Here is a 15,384-nt window from a genome sequence, read left to right as displayed (position 1 = left end):
TCCTCCCAGCTCCCACAGGTCAAGGTCCTTGTGAGCAAAGCCATTCCCATTCATGATAGTTACCTGTGCTCACGATGTGCCAGCCATGGGGCTTGTCTTAGTTAATCCTCGCTATGACTTTCCAAGGCAGATGCTGGGGATGTCCCCATTCCACCGGTAAGGAAACTGCAGCTTGGCACGCATACATTTCCCAGGCACACAGCTGGCAATTGGTAGAGCTGGGCTGAGAACTCGTCTCTTGCTGTTTCCAAAGCCAGGCTCTTAACCATGACATTAAAAAGCTTCCTTTTGCCAGAGGGGTCCTCAGGTCTGCTCTCCCCACCTGACCACCCCTTTATTTCCACATATATGTCACCTCCCAGGGACAGCCAGACTGTAGTCACCGGCACAATGAATGACCTCACCCTTCAGGTAATACACATGTTGTGGTTCTTTAAAGCCCACTGCGTGTAACTAGCATAAAACCTCCTACACTCAGGTTGTAGAGGTACTTGGAGTGGATGCAAAGAGGAGGGTCCTTCTCTACTTCCAGCGTGTGGGGCACGGAGCAGCTGTGCTGATACCCCCAGGCCCACTCAGATCCCCTCCCAGCAGACAGCAGCCCCTTTCATCCTGTCTGCCTTAGCGGTTTATTTTAGGCATAGTCTGACCAGGTGCTCTGGGTCAATAGGCTTAGTTTTAAATAACTGGATTCCTCTCAATGACCGTTCCCTTTAGAAGGGAAGCGGCGTGGTAGAAGAATGAGCCAGCAGCCTGGCGGCGGTGGGAGATGGGAGCTAAGACAGAAGACTGGAAATGTGAGGGCTCTGTCACTCCCTGCGTGACCTTAGATAGGCTCATGGCTTCCCCACTCTGGGCTTCAGTTTCCTTATCTATAAAGCAAAAGATTGGTCTGGGTCATCTCGAACACCTCCTGCAGTCTGTCCCCCCATCTCTGTTCTATGCCTGTGTTTCCAGATGACAAGACACATCCTGCAAATTGTTTCAGGGTGGTGATTTCGCATGGAGGAGCTGAGCCACTGAGGGATGCAGCAGCTTATAGAGCAAGCTCTGCTCTGGAGTCGGGAGGCCTGGGTTCTAGTCTTGCTTCTGATACAAACTCGGTGGCCTTGAACAAGCTAAGCCCGGTTTTTCTCACCCGTTTAAAGGATGAACCTTGAAAACATTATGCTGAATGAAATAAGCCAGGCACAAAAGGATACATACTTTATGATCTCACTTATGAGGTACCTAGAATAAGTAACTTCATAGAGACAGAAAGTAGAATGGTGGTTGCAGGAGCTGGGGGAGGGGAGGAGAAGGGGGAGTTATTATTTAATGGGTGCAGGATTCTGTTTGGGATGATGAAAAAGTTTTGGAAATGGTAAGTGGTGATGGTTGCACATCGTGAATGTTTTTGATGCCACAGAATAGTACACTTCAAAAGGTTAAATGGTAAATTTTATGTTATGTGTATTTTAACATATAAAAAACACACACTTTTCAAAATTTAGTTAAAATTTCTAGGGATATTTTGGCAAAACCTGGGAGTGAGGAGTTCCAATTCTCCTGTGTGAACTTAGGCCACACATTTCGAAGAAGTAAATTTTCTTCCTCTGGCAAATGCAGCTAGCCAGCGGCCCCCTTCTTTCCCTCCAAACTTCGCACTCCACACCTTGGAGTGTGCCCAGGTGCAGCCAAATTGTCAGGGCATACTCAAAGCAGCTTCCATGACCCTGCAAAGGGAGCTCCAGTCCTGGCTCACAGGCCATTCTCAGGGGTAGCTAGATCCCTTCTCTGGGTTCTATGTACCCTCTTATTTTCGAATTAAGACAAAAGGAGGGCTTTCCAACCATATTGACCTTTTACAGCAGACCTGGCTCAGCCATGCTTGAGTCCCCAGTGCCTGAGCCAGTGCCTGACACAGCAGGTTCTCAACATTCATTTGGTCACAGAGAAGACGCCCTCACTCCAGTCCTATTCTATGCCAACTTCATAAAGATGAGTGTAAGGAATAAGCCAATTTCTGTCAGGCAAGAAAGCTAGAGGGGTGGGTAGGTGAAGATGAAGAAGGAAGATACATAGGTAGAGTAGACATTAAACTGCTCATTGCAAATAATTGTTTAAATAGTCACAATGTGCCAAGTGCTGAGGAAAATTTGAACATCGTGCCAGGGGGTGGCTGGACTCATCTAGGGCTCTCCGGAGGGCAGGCTTGCGGAAGTCACGAGGGGTTGGAAGGGCAGCTACGAACTTTGGGGTGGGGAGTAGCATCAGACAGCACTAAAAAGCCTGAGATTCTACCCAGAGCATCCATGCTCCTCCCGGGGGGTAAGCTGAGTCCGAAAGAGGCAGGAAGCTCGTGTCCCAGGTGACTTAGGCCAGTAGAAACCGGGCGTCCTTGGCCGAGGCATGGCAGGCTCTTGGCACATGGATGACACATGCCTGTGTGCTACCACAGGCTCCAAGTCGGTGGGTGACAGGGACCCCTCGCCTCTCAGACAGCGGAGCCGGGTCGGGGCCTTCTGGCCCAGGTCGCCGCCCCTGTTCCTGGGCTTGTGGGGCTGGGGTCCGTCTGGGCTCCGGGCTCGCGCGGCGCTCACCACGCGGGGTGCCGCGGGGGGGCGGGGAGAGCGGCCGCCTAGCCCAGCCCCGCGGATGACAGGAGCCGGGGAGCCGAGGAGGGAGGAGCCGCCGCCGCAGCCGAGCGCTGGGCTGAGGAGCAGAGAGAGCGGGGCGCGGAGTGCGGGCGGCTGGGAGCGCGCTGAGCGGGGGAGAGGCGCTGCCGCACGGCCGGCCACAGGACCACCTCCCCGGAGAATAGGGCCTCTTTATGGCATGTGGCTGGTAACTTTCCTCCTGCTCCTGGACTCTTTACACAAAGGTGAGACCTGCGCGGGCGGCTGGGCAGCGGAGGCGGCGGGGCCAGGGTGGCGCGGCTGGCGGCGAGGCGGGGTGCCTGACGGGCTCCAGGTGCCTGGGGGGACCAACGGGGTGCAAGGCCTCGGGTGGGGCGCAGCGGGGCGGGGCAGGCACCCTGACAGGGGCCGAGTGAGAGTCAGCTGCCGACCGCTCCGCCAGTCACCCGCGTCTGCCGTTTTGGGGCACGCCCGTAGGGGTGGTGGCGAAGGAGCCCCTCATCTCTTGGCTCCCCGCCGGGCGGCAGTTCTGCCCTGGACCCCTCCCCCAGCCCCTTGCCCGCTTCCTGCGGTTTGGTGGCGCTGGGACCCCGGAGTGCCCTCCGAGTCGAGGGTTCCTCAGGCCGTGACTCTTGACCTAGGAATCCTCGCTTATTCGGGCCTCGGACTCGGCGGTTGATGTCTCCGCTATGTGCGTGCGCCCCTCTCCTGCCGCGGACCCCAGCCCTGGCGCGAATGTTGGCGCACCGCATGGCGCTTATCCGCGCATTGGCTGGAGGCAGGGTGGGGATAGTGAGAGTCCGGAGAGCTGGAGGTCCCTCCGATAGCAAGTTTGTTCTCCAAACCCAGAGGTCACCCTCCTCCGGCCCCACCTCACCCCTCTGCCCCGGGCGCTAGCCCCGGCTTGGTGCGCCACCGTGGCCACCTCGGGCAGCGCACCCCAGGGTGCGAGATTCTCCGCTTCCGCGCCTGGCCAGTTGGACCTGGGGACAAGTCTTCAGGCTGGGGGGCGTGTCCTTCTTCCTGGAGAGAGAGGGTTGCTGGGGGTGGGTCCAGGTGGCCGGCATGTCCAGACCTGTGGCTGGGGCGCAGCGTACCTGATCCGCGAGGTAGCCGGGACCAGGAGGTTGGAAGAGGGCAGACATTTCCGACTGAAGTCACCTGTGCACTGAGTCGGGACCAGGCAGGCGCAAGTAGTCGGGCTTCCAGGCTATCGCAGAGGACGTGCCCCGGGGAGCGCAGATGGCGGGAGATGAGGCGGCCGAACTCCGCGCCCTTGCGCGGTAGAGCACACACGCTCCAACAAGCTCAGCATCACCTGTTCAGCCCTCTAACTTTTCTCCTTCGCTCCCCGGGGCGGCTTCTCTCTTCCTTTGCCCCGGCTGTTGCCCTGGTCGGGCGGCAACTCTTGACCCCCAGGCGATGAGGAAGGGCACTCCAGCGGAGCGTTGGCGCCCGGGGAGGGTTCCAGCCCTGCCCTGCTGGTGCTCCAGGGGTCTGGAGTCTGCAGCCTGCCGGAGCCCACTGCGATACACCGTGGGCTGGGGGAAGGAGGATAACCCTTATTTGTACATACCGCCGGGTCAAAGCTAGACTCAAGGCCAAGATACTGCTGGCATGGCATTTACTGCGCGATCGGATTGCGGGACAAGGAAGGGTGGCATCCAAAATCGTGGACAAAGTAGTTGAGTTTTTCAGGCTCAGTGGGGTCCCCCCGGGTTACACACCAAGGCTGGTCTCTGCTGTTTAACCCCTTGCCCCCCGCATCACACTCCTTCATCCTACCTTAGCAGAGCAAGAAGCCTGCCTCCTGTTCAAGCCCCATCCCCGAACCCCAGTCTCCCTCTCCCCAGGTTCTTCCTGCCTCCCTCCGCCCCCGCAGGCTGGCTCGGCTCGCAGCTTTAATTACATTAATATTAAAAATACATAAGGTGAGGAGCGGCTTTCTCTCTCGATAGCTCTCTCTCCAACCCCCATCCCCTTTCCCAATTTGTCAGGCGAGAAAGCACAGGCCCAAGCCGCTGCCACACTCTAGCCCGGCTTTGTCCCCAACTCCCCCATGCCTCCACAACACTCTCTGGAGACATCTTCCAGGACAGCCCATTCCCCGGGACTGCAGGAGGCCCCTCAGCAAATACCGGAAGGACGCCCCCCTCCCCCTTCCAGGAGCCTGGCATTAATAAATGAAGCCGAGCTATTTGATAGGGCGGGAGCAGATGGGGGTGGGGGTGCAGAAAGGCCCAGAAGGCAACAGGACAGCCAAGGGGCAAAATCTTGTCCAACTCGAGAGGGAAGTTGCCAGTGGTCTTGGACCTGTAAGCGGGCGGGAGGTGCCAGTTGTGGCGGCCCCTCAGTGGCCTTTGGGTCTGCAGAGCCTGGTGCCCCTGCGATTCAGAGGCTCCAGCGTCTGCTGGGCGCCAGGGCACCTCGCCAGACAGGCCTTTCTTTTCCTTGGTGCCTTAATTGGGTCTTAGGTGCCAGGCTGGTCCCCGGGGCCTGTTCTGCTTGGGGTGGCGTGGTAGGGGGTGGCAGAGGCGGCTCGGGGAAGATGTGATGCGGAGACAGCAAGAAAGATGGGGTTTGGTGTATTTTCTCTCCCGTTGCCAGTCACCCCCGCGGCACCAAGGAAAATGTAAATGTGAATGTTCGAGCCTGTTACAGAAAACAATATCCTCTTGCAATAATTTGTACGTCCATCTGTGAGGAGCGGGAGGAGGCAGGGAGAGAGAGAAGAAAACAGGATGAGATGGAGCATCCTCTGGATGGAATTAAGCAGTTATTGAATGTGTTTTAAGCTTCTGTTATTTCCATTCCTCTCAAAATACCTTTTTTTAAAATGATGCCTGAGCTCGGACCGATTCCCTAGGACTAAACTGGGAAGGGGTTTTAATCATCGGTTATCAAGTCTCCAATAACTGCCTTATTATTGCCAAAACAAATCCAGGTTTAGGCAGCCGGATGAACCCCGGCGAGGCGCTCTCCGTTGTTCCATCCAGCGTGCCAGCATCTGTGTTGCCTGCATTTGCATTTTTACTGTGTAAAAGAACAAGCTTCCCCGGCACTAAAATTCCTGTTTTCTAAAAGCCAAAATAATGGATTGCATTGATTTTTTCATTTCCCACCCCAACTTCTCCGATGGGGACTCATGGTTCTTCTCTCTTGAGAAGACCAAATTAAAAGCCTTCGTCAGGCCATTAAGAAAATCTCCAACATTCTGTTCAGTGTCTAATTAAAAAAAGGGAGGGGGGGCGATGGGGAAATGTGTTTTTAAAATCTTGAAATGGCAAACACAACTTAGGGGAGAGAGGTGAAGGGCCAGTGAATACTGGGGAGGGGGTGAGTGGCAGAGAGACCCCGGTTGCTAGAATAACATGAGGGAGATTGGCAGTGCCATGATGCCCGACAAGCCTTTCTGATGCTTCTTTTTTCTGGGCATCAAAGCCAGCTGCCTTTAATATATTTCTGCAGTGGAATGGGGAGCTCAATTAGAAACAAAAAGCAAGTAAGCAGTGGACCCAAAGGCAGCGCTTAAGTTGAACAGATCCCAGGGGACTGGCCAGAGAGGCTTAGTTTTCTTAGGATGAGGATCAGAAGGGACGTGGGCAAGCAGGCAGGGCTTTGGCCCAGGGAGAGCTTGCTAGAGAAGCAGGACCCCAAAAGGCTGGCTGGGAGCCCCCAAACACAGGGCCAAGGTCTGCCCAGAGCACCCCATGGGCTGTTAGCCTATGACAGAGAGGTGCAGAGCTCAAGCCTTGCTGACCTTCTCTATGTCTTAGAATTCCATCCTTGCCACTTACTTGGTACCCTGCTCTGGCTGGTGAGGGATGATTTAATTGTAGATGAAGAGAGGGGAGGGCAGATGCTCAGAGAGCTTTTCTGCAGGGATATGAGTTCCAGGCTGGGAGGTTCTTCCTTCCTCCATGATCTTGGAGGAGTTGTTTTCTGGGCGACCTCTGAAGTACTCAAGAAAATATCCCCTAGTTCCTGAAGCGCTTTCTCAGCTCCCAGCCCAGTCGATTCTAGCGGGTACCCAGGTGCATGAATAGGGTGTGAGCTACAGGCAGCAGCGATGGCAGGGCGCCAGGAACCCAAGGGCACGCCCCAGATTTGCATATAATCTGCATCCGGATTTGTATGCTCACCTAGCCAGGCCAAAAGCTGTGCCCTCTGTGAGTAGCATCTTGATCTCAACCTCAGTAGCAGCCAGGCAGTGGCTTCCTCCTTGCATGGAAGAGGGTGGGGCCGGAGCTGGGAGAAGGACTGGTATTGGTAATGCTTCTGTCTCCTAGATTTTGTTGCCTCCCATATGCGCCTCCAGTGCTCAGCACTGGCTTCACCATCTGGCAAGGCAGCCCCAGAGCTCCCACCACCCCTATCCAAGGACAGACAGTGGCACTGGGGATATTGGAGTAGGGTGGGTAGAAATGGGCCAAGACATCGTAAAGTAGACCCAACTTGGGATGTGGGTTGCGCCTCTCATGCTGCAGGAAGAAGAGGGTGAAGGGAGGGGCAAACTAGCTATAGAAATCCAGGGCCTGCATTAGCTTCCTGGTGGGTGCACCCCTAGAATGCAGGGAACTGGGTGCCTAGGGCTGCCATCAGCAGGTGGTGAGGCAGTGGCTGATGGCATGGGGGTATGAAGTGAGGCGGAATGTTCTTTCACCCTCCTGGTTTGTCAACACCTAGCCTGGGAGGTGGTTGTGGCTTCAGAGGGATGAAAGAAATAGCACCAGCTTCTCATTCCACCTCTCCTAGGGCAGCTTCAGGTATGTGGGTTGGTTCTGGCAGGGCAGAGGGAGGACAGGCACTGCGGTCACTGAGGGAAGGGCGTGTCAAGAGTCTGGAGTGATGCTTGAGGAGTGAGCACTTCAGGAGAGCTGAGCAGCCCCTCCTAGCGAGCCAGCTGGGATGCTGCAGTGGGAGTGTGGCCTCGGGAGTGGTTTTGTCTGCATTTCCAGGGCCCTGAGAGGATACTACCATGGCAGGTGCTGCTCCAAAGCCTTCCCAGAGTATTTTTCAGCACATCCACTGATCCAGAAGGGGCCTGGCCCACCGGAGCCCACAAAGGTTTCCAAGGGATGTGGTATGGACGCCTAAGGGGTAAGGTGGAGCCTCAGGGGATGGATGGAGGTAGAGAGGGGGAAGGCCAGAGGGCAGAGCTTCAAGCACCACCTGCCCTGTTCTCACTGCCATTCTTTCAACCAGAGCTTTTATTCATTCTCCAGTTTCATATATTGGAGTAGAATGAAAAATAAAAAAGTTTACAACCCACTAGCGTGGTAGAAATTTGGAGTCAAGGCAAATCTTTCATTTACATCCTGGCTCTGCACTTACTGGCCATGTGACTTTGGGCCTCTCTGAGCCCCACTTTCTCCAGCTTTGAAATGGGATTAAAGAAAATAATGCATATCAAGTAGCCAGAACATAGTGCTCAATAAACATTAAACCTATACTTTTTCCTCCACATTGCCTCTACCTTCCTCTCCTTGCCCCCTCTCCAGAATGCGTCATCAGATCCTTCCTTAAGCAGTTTAATTAATCAGCCACATTTTTGGCCAAGCCAGCTGGCTTAGACTTTATAACGATAAGAAAGACTGAGTAGTGGCCAGGACAGGGGACGTCAACTCCTTGCATCCATCACCTAGTTGGGTAGCATGTAGGACTCCTTCAGTAAGATAGCTGAGGCCATGTGGGCACCTGAGTGCCCCTTGGGTGCCCAGCATACTCCCTTCCCCTGGCCATCAGTGGAGACGGAGAAGGCTTAGGTTGGCTCCAGACTTGGATTTGAGGTGAGGCAAAGGTTGGTCTCATATCTGCCAAAGGAAGGCTGGGCTTGGTTGTTAAATCTCTACCATGGTTGGCCAGAGTAAGAACTATTCTGGAGTTCATGCCATAAAGCCTGTGTAAGCACTCCTCACAAAGCGAGCCCTCATAACTGTTGCTGGATGTATTTCTGTGTCTCTCCCTGCTGAGATGAACCTCTGTTTCGCAGGCGGTTTTGCATATAGAGAACACTCTTGGCAGCCTGTGACTTTCAGACTTCTCTTCCCTCCATGACCCAGTCCGTCACAGGGAAGCAGCATGTGACCCAGAGGTCAAGTGCTGCCTATGGCAGGCCATGGCCTGTGGGATCTTACATGTTGGGGAGGGTGTGGGCTCCACAGCCTGCGTGCCTTGTTAAACAGATGTTTGTCGGGTGCTGCTTTAGCGTGAATGGCATTAGCCTTGGGGACCACCCATGCCACTCCAGCTCCTACTCCCCTTGTTCGTTCAGCTGCCCTGCCGCACTCCCTGTGCCCTGTCTCTACATGATGCTTGCACCGACAGTTTCCAAGGTCACCATCTTCATTAACAACAATTATTCAAATGCTAGTTAGTTGCATATCCATTAAACTGATTATAAAGAGATGCATGTGTGTTTGCACGTGCATGTGTGTGTGTGTGTGTGTGTGTCTGTGTGTTGGAAAGAACATTATCCATGGGCCTAAAAAACAAAGCTCAGCCTGTCTTACCTGGGCAAGTTGCCTAATGGTTCATGTACCTTTATTTTGTAATCTGTAAAATGGGCAAAATTACCCGTCCTGGCTATCCTACAGAGCAGTTGTTACTCTATATGTGCATAAATAAGAATGAGGGGCACAAAAATGTACATCATGTGACAGTGCTTTGTATACGGAATGAGGCAACATATGAACACACACATGTAAAAACCACAGCAAACCCGTTTTAGCCTTATGAATGCTCTGCTGAAATGTGAGGCATAATTACTGTCATTTCATCATACAGGAACGATGAAGGTCTCACAGCTGTTTGTGGCTGTCTCCCCCTCCGCAGGCCCCAACATATGGAGAATTTTCCTAGCTTTGCTTTTCAGCATCATGGGGAACAGCTGATGAGGCACAGCCAGGCTGGCAATAGTCTTCCTGGAGCAAACTTGGCAGATCCCCTGTGGCCCCAGTGGCAGTGGGAGTGGGAAGAAGCCTATCTCTGCTCCCCTCCTCCCATCCCCCTCCAAGGTTCTTAGATGCAAGTGTAGTCCATAGTCCTCTGGACCAATTCCCCCGAAGGGACATTCTCCCTGCAGGGAATCCACAGTTTTTGTGGGAAGAGCAGTAAGCACAGTCCCATCTTATGTGACCCCCATTTAAGGTCACAGCACTCATTGGAATCCCTGAAAACTCGCCGCGTCAAGGCTGGTGGACACCCTGCTTCTAGGGTGACCCTCCCGCAGTCATGGGGTATGAGAGAGTCTGGGACCCCTGCGTTGGGGGTGGGAGAGGGAGATTCAGGTGATCACCTTGGGTAAAATCTTGCAGGGTTGGAAGGCATCTTTAAGGCTGTGGAATCTGTCCCCTAATCAGAGGTTGACCCCTTCTGCAGCTTTCCCACCTGGCGTCTTTTTCTCTCTGCACTAGTACTTCCCGTGACAGGGACTCCTTCCTTGCAAGGCAGCCCCTTCCTGGCCACACAGCTCTGACTATGACAGAGCTCACCCTTAGAATGAGTCAAACCCTGTTGTGGTCTTAGACCTTCTACTCACTGGTCCTGATGTCACTGCTTCAGCCACACAGAGCAAGGCAAAGCCCTCTTCCACTTGACAGCCCTGTGACTATGACAGGCAGATGTCCTGCCCATTTGAGGCTCCTCCTCTGGACACACAGCATCCCTGGTTGTTCTGATACACCCTCATATGACATCGTTTCAGTGCTTCATGGTGCTCCTGAGTTCCGCAATGGCTAGTTTTCTGACAGCAGGGTGGCCAGAGCTGAGAGAACACTGGAGACAGCACTGTAGCCCCAGCTGGGATGCTGGTGAGCTATGTCCCTGGGGTAAATGACTCCACCTCTCTAGGCCTTGTGAATGGAGGAGATTGGACAAAATAATCTCTTAAGTCCCTCAAGCATTAACAATCTAAATCTAGGATTCTCTGGGGACAACTGTGCTGTCTGAGCTGACTCCCTGGAAAGAACTTTTGGCCATAAGGGACCTTCCTTTGACAGGCCCTGTCTAGAAAGGGCTGGAAGATTAAAGAGTCTGTCCGACAGTCAGCTGTTGCTCATAACTTCTCCTGGAGCTGATGGCGCAGGGCCTTGGAGGTTGAAGGATAGCTGCGTCTCCACTGGACCTCACAGGTTTCTGGTTGCTGGTCACAGAAACCCTGTTTGTGCTAAGAATCTTAAAAACAAACACCAAAACCACCCGTGTTTCTGATGGACACAGGGAGGACACGTGAGCTGTGCTTTGCATGGGGATTGGAAGTGGGGGTGCTTTTTGGTCATCTCAATGACTAGGGTGGGGAGCTGCCGACGTTTAGTTGGGGGAGGGATGGAATGTCTAATGACAGGGAGATTCCCAAATAATTCTGAATTATCATACCCCAGTTGCTCTCTTTTGTCAGAAAATCCCCCTACAGTGTGCTCACACTGTGGGGATGGTCTCAATCTAGCCTGTCACGTGCCTGCTGAGCCACACATCCTGGCATAAAGATGTGAAATGCAGCTCTGCCACTATGAACTGTGCAACACCAGGAAATTATTTGACCTAAGAGCCTGTCTTCCTATCTGTAAAATGGGGTCTTGAACAGTAGCTACATCCAAGAGCTGTTGTAAGAACTAAATGTGCAATAATGCCAGAAAAAGGCTTCCCACCATGCCTGGCACAGAACAAATGCTAAAAAGAAATGATGAAGCCAGGCGTGGTGGCTCACACCAGTCATCCCAGCACCTTGGGAGGCCGAGGCAGGCGGATCACTTGAGGTCAGGAGTTCGAGACCAACTTGGCCAACATGGTGAAACCCCATCTCTACTAAAAATACAAAAATTAGCCAGGCATGGTTGCGCATGCGTGTAATCCCAGCTACTCAGGAGGCTGAGGTAGGAGAATGTCTTGAACCTGGGATGTGGAGGTTGCAGTGAGCCAAGATGGTGCCACTGAACTTCAGCCTGGGTGACAGAGTGACACTCCGTCTCAAAACAAACAAACAAACAAGGCACTGTGATGGGGAAGGTAGTGGTGGAGCAGGTGTACCAGACTGGGTGGACATCACAGGCAGAGAGCATAGGACTTGGCCCGCTGCTCCCTCTTGTCCAAGGACCGTACCAGCTCAGGCTGCCTGGTACATGCTCTGATGCTGTCTGGGAGACTCAACCTACTCCTTCCCAGGGTCTGGGCTCAGACTATTTCCAAGATGTGGATGCAACATAAAAGGTTTTTAGTGAAGCAGCAAGACATCGTCTGGCTGGTCGTCCTCTGGGTTTTGAATGGACTTGGTGGGTGAGCTGGTGGGAGGATCACCCTACTGGTTGATCCTCTCTGGACCCAATTTTTCCACCTCTGGGATGAGAACCATCAGAGTGAGGGCACAGAATACATCCCCGATGAAAAGCTTTGTGTGGAAATACAGTGAAGTAATCAACCTTGCAAATCAATCCGAGAAAACTCTCCAGCTCACATCTGCATGAAGAACTCTGCGTAAGGCCTGGGAGTTAGCAAAAGCTGTGTGGCTACTGCAATGCTCTGTTGCTATTGATTCTACCACTATTGTTTGCTTATCTTGATTGCCAAATTAAGTTAATTAATGTGGTGGTAGGGTCTTGTCAGCCAAGCAGATGACAATCGGCTGTCATTGGGAAAGGAAATACGGAAGTCCAGGATGGCAAATCTACTTTTCCGAAGTTGTTACTCTCAGTATAGACAGAGAACACCAGTCTCAGAAATAGAATTTCTGGTCCTATGACAGACTTGGTGAATCTGTTATCTAAGACTCTGCATTTTTAACAAGCTCTCTAGGTGATTCTTATGCATATTGATGTTTGAGAACGACAGTTTTAGGTTATTATTATTATTATCATCATAGGTGAGCAGTAAATATTTGTTGCACAATGATTCACTTTTCCCACAAATACTTACTGCTTGCCTGCTATAATGATAATGCTTGTAACGACAGCCACAAATACTTAGGTGGTGCCAGGCACTTACATACACCAAAAACTGTCCCAAGTTCTTCATATGTATTAACTCATCCAACCATAATAACCCTTGAGGTAGATATTGTCACCACCTTTGTATAGATGGGGAAACTGAGGCACAGAAAGGCGAGGCAATCTTGCCTGGGGTTACACACACCGCTTGTAAGTGACAGAGTAGGGATTCAAACCCAGGGAGCCTGGTACCAGAGGTGGGCTTTTCACCACTGTACTGTGTGCCTAGTATGTGCCCAGGAGACAGAGTGGTGACTAGACAGTCACTGCCCTCAGGAAGCTAATGGCCCTCACGGGAGAGGATACCTACTGTCCCCTTGGCCCTGACCCTTCCTCCTGTCCCCTGCCCCCTGCTCCCCTGAAGATCCACGACCTCTCCTACAAATGGTTGCCATGCCCGGGTGAGGCTGCCTCTTGAAGGATCTTGCCTGTCTCTGAGGGAATGTTGCAGGGGTCCCAGCGCTGGCAGATACTCCTGGATGAAAAGTCCAGTGAATGAGACGAGTAAATATTGTAAGGGAAGAGAACAAAATGACTCATCTCCCAGTGGAGGTGGCGAGGTGTTAAGATTTCAGTCCCCTCAGGTTGTCCTTTACAATGATTACAGATGATGACATGGGGGTAATTCAGTGTGCACCTCAGAGCAACCTCAGTCAGCCAGCTCCTCCCACTGCAGCCAGACACCCCCATCCCACACAGGCAGGTGGGGTGGGAGCCCCAGGGGTTACATACATGGGGCTGAAGTTCCCTTTGCAAAACTAATCTTGATACCCAAGCGGTGGAGGGCTGGCAAGCGAGTTGATGCAGTGGATACTTAGGTTTCAGCGGTGACCCTGGGGGCAGGCAGTCCAAATGCCTGGGGGCGATTTCTGGTTTAAAAATATTGCTGTGCTATTTCCACACTTCTAATCTCCTAGCAATTTGGAGCCTGTTTTACGAAACACAGCATCGGGGTGGTGCTCAATGTTAAACGGCAGAGAAGATTAAATGGGCTGAAGTCTGGGCGTCTGTCACATGACAACCAAGCCCATAACTTCCATTTTCTATTAAAAATCCATTTCCCTCTTTAACCAGAAGAAGCTTTGCTGTTGATCTGAGTGTCTCTCTATTTATGAAGTGTTCCCCCTCCTCTTCTTTCTTTCGGTAAATATGCCTGGTTCTGTCTGCAGAGGGAAGAAAGAGCTGCGGGGAGTGACTGAGATTGGAAGGGAAAGGAGGAGTCTCTGTCAGGGGATTTGCTTTCCAAATTGGGACCAGCTTGGAGAGAAGACATGAGGGGAAACTTCGTCAGAGCCCAAACTTTGAACTCAATGATGTGATGGGAAAAGCTCGGGTTTGGAGCTGGTTGAATTTTGACTCTGTCTCTTCCTGGCTGTAGGATCTTGGAGAAGATGTCGACTCCTTCAGCCTCCTCTTCCTCACCCTTAAAATGAGGCTAACGGGCCCTCTGCCTCATACCTTTGTGTGGGGATTAGATGGCCAAGCCTGGTGCCTGGCACAAGAAGGCGCTCCATAAATGTTAGTCTCCTTTCTTTCGGGGACTCCACACCCTTAGGCCAATAAGACTTTAGGGAAATAGATGTCCAGCCAAAATGCCACAGAAGTTAGACATGAGGACTACAAGGACTTGGATAACCTCAGACGCCACTGTCGGGGACTGCTGGACACCTCAAACCTTGCTTTCCCAAGCTTGCAAACCTCCAAGTATCCCCCACTGCCTTGGACCCTCACTGTCTTCCACCACTGAGGCCCAAACCCAATCCAGCTGGTTTCGCCTCTTCTCCCCAAACCCAATCCAGCTGGTTTCGCCTCTTCTCCCCAAACCCAATCCAGCTGGTTTCGCCTCTTCTCCCCAAACCCAATCCAGCTGGTTTCGCCTCTTCTCCCCAAACCCAATCCAGCTGGTTTCGCCTCTTCTCCCCAAACTCAATTCAGCTGGTTTCGCCTCTTCTCCCCAAACCCAATTCAGCTGGTTTCGCCTCTTCTCGCCCCCCCCCCAAACCCAATTCAGCTGGTTTCGCCTCTTCTCGCCCCCCCCCCCTCAAACCCAATTCAGCTGGTTCTGCCTCTTCTCCCCAAACCCAGTTCAGCTGGTTTCGCCTCTTCTCCCCAAACCCAATCCAGCTGGTTTCGCCTCTTCTCCCCCAAACTCAATTCAGCTGGTTTCGCCTCTTCTCCCCAAACCCACCCACTGCTCCAGCCTGCAAGGTTTCCACAGGGCCCCCTAACATGCATGCCTCACCCACTGTTGTTGGGCTGTCTTCTCTGGGAGTGCCCCCCCTTGTCACCCCACCTATCCAGGTCTTCCAGCTCAGCTCAGCTCCTATCTCTTCCCAACGCTTTTTCTCTGGCTGCTGAATAACTTTCCCCTTCCCTCCCCATAGCTCTTGGCTAAATCAGTGCTTTCAGCTGGCCTCATGCATGGCCAGGTGCTATTGTTTAACCTCCTCTCCTGTTCCCCATCTCCTTTATAAGCTCCTGGAAGGTGGAGTAATTCTCTTTGTCTTTGATGCCTCCCACCGTACCTGGGATACTGTGGTGCAGCGCGGCTGGTGCTTGGTAAATATCTCCTGAGGCGATTGAACGTCTTCTCTGGTCCCTGGATCAGAAGTGACTGGGGAAGGAGGACACTGAAGGGTGCAGGAGTCAGTTGAAAGGAAGTAGCGTTTGGAGAGGGCTTGGAATTCTGCAGGGCTGCAGGGTGGAGCTGTGCCCTTTCATCCCTGCAGTAACCTTAGGTACCCTCGACCCCTCAGGGAGAGTGAACAATCCCCATCTCATATTAG

At 52.8% G+C, this 15,384-nt stretch overlaps 1 protein-coding gene across 1 annotated transcript in view; it reads left to right on the top strand.

Annotated features, from left to right (window-relative positions):
* Window positions 1–2,672: 2,672 nt before the first annotated feature.
* The window catches only part of DSCAML1 (DS cell adhesion molecule like 1), a 364,981-nt gene continuing 352,269 nt past the window's right edge, over window positions 2,673–15,384 (top strand). The window contains exon 1 of the mRNA XM_028834027.2: window positions 2,673–2,863. Within this exon, the coding sequence (XP_028689860.2) occupies window positions 2,818–2,863 (46 nt within the window). The 5' untranslated portion in view covers window positions 2,673–2,817. The remainder of the gene's footprint in view (window positions 2,864–15,384) is intronic.

The sequence above is a fragment of the Macaca mulatta genome, chromosome 14, assembly GCF_049350105.2.
Source record: "Macaca mulatta isolate MMU2019108-1 chromosome 14, T2T-MMU8v2.0, whole genome shotgun sequence".
In the NCBI taxonomy this organism is placed as follows: Eukaryota; Metazoa; Chordata; class Mammalia; order Primates; family Cercopithecidae; genus Macaca; species Macaca mulatta.
This window is presented reverse-complemented; position numbering and strand designations above follow the sequence as displayed.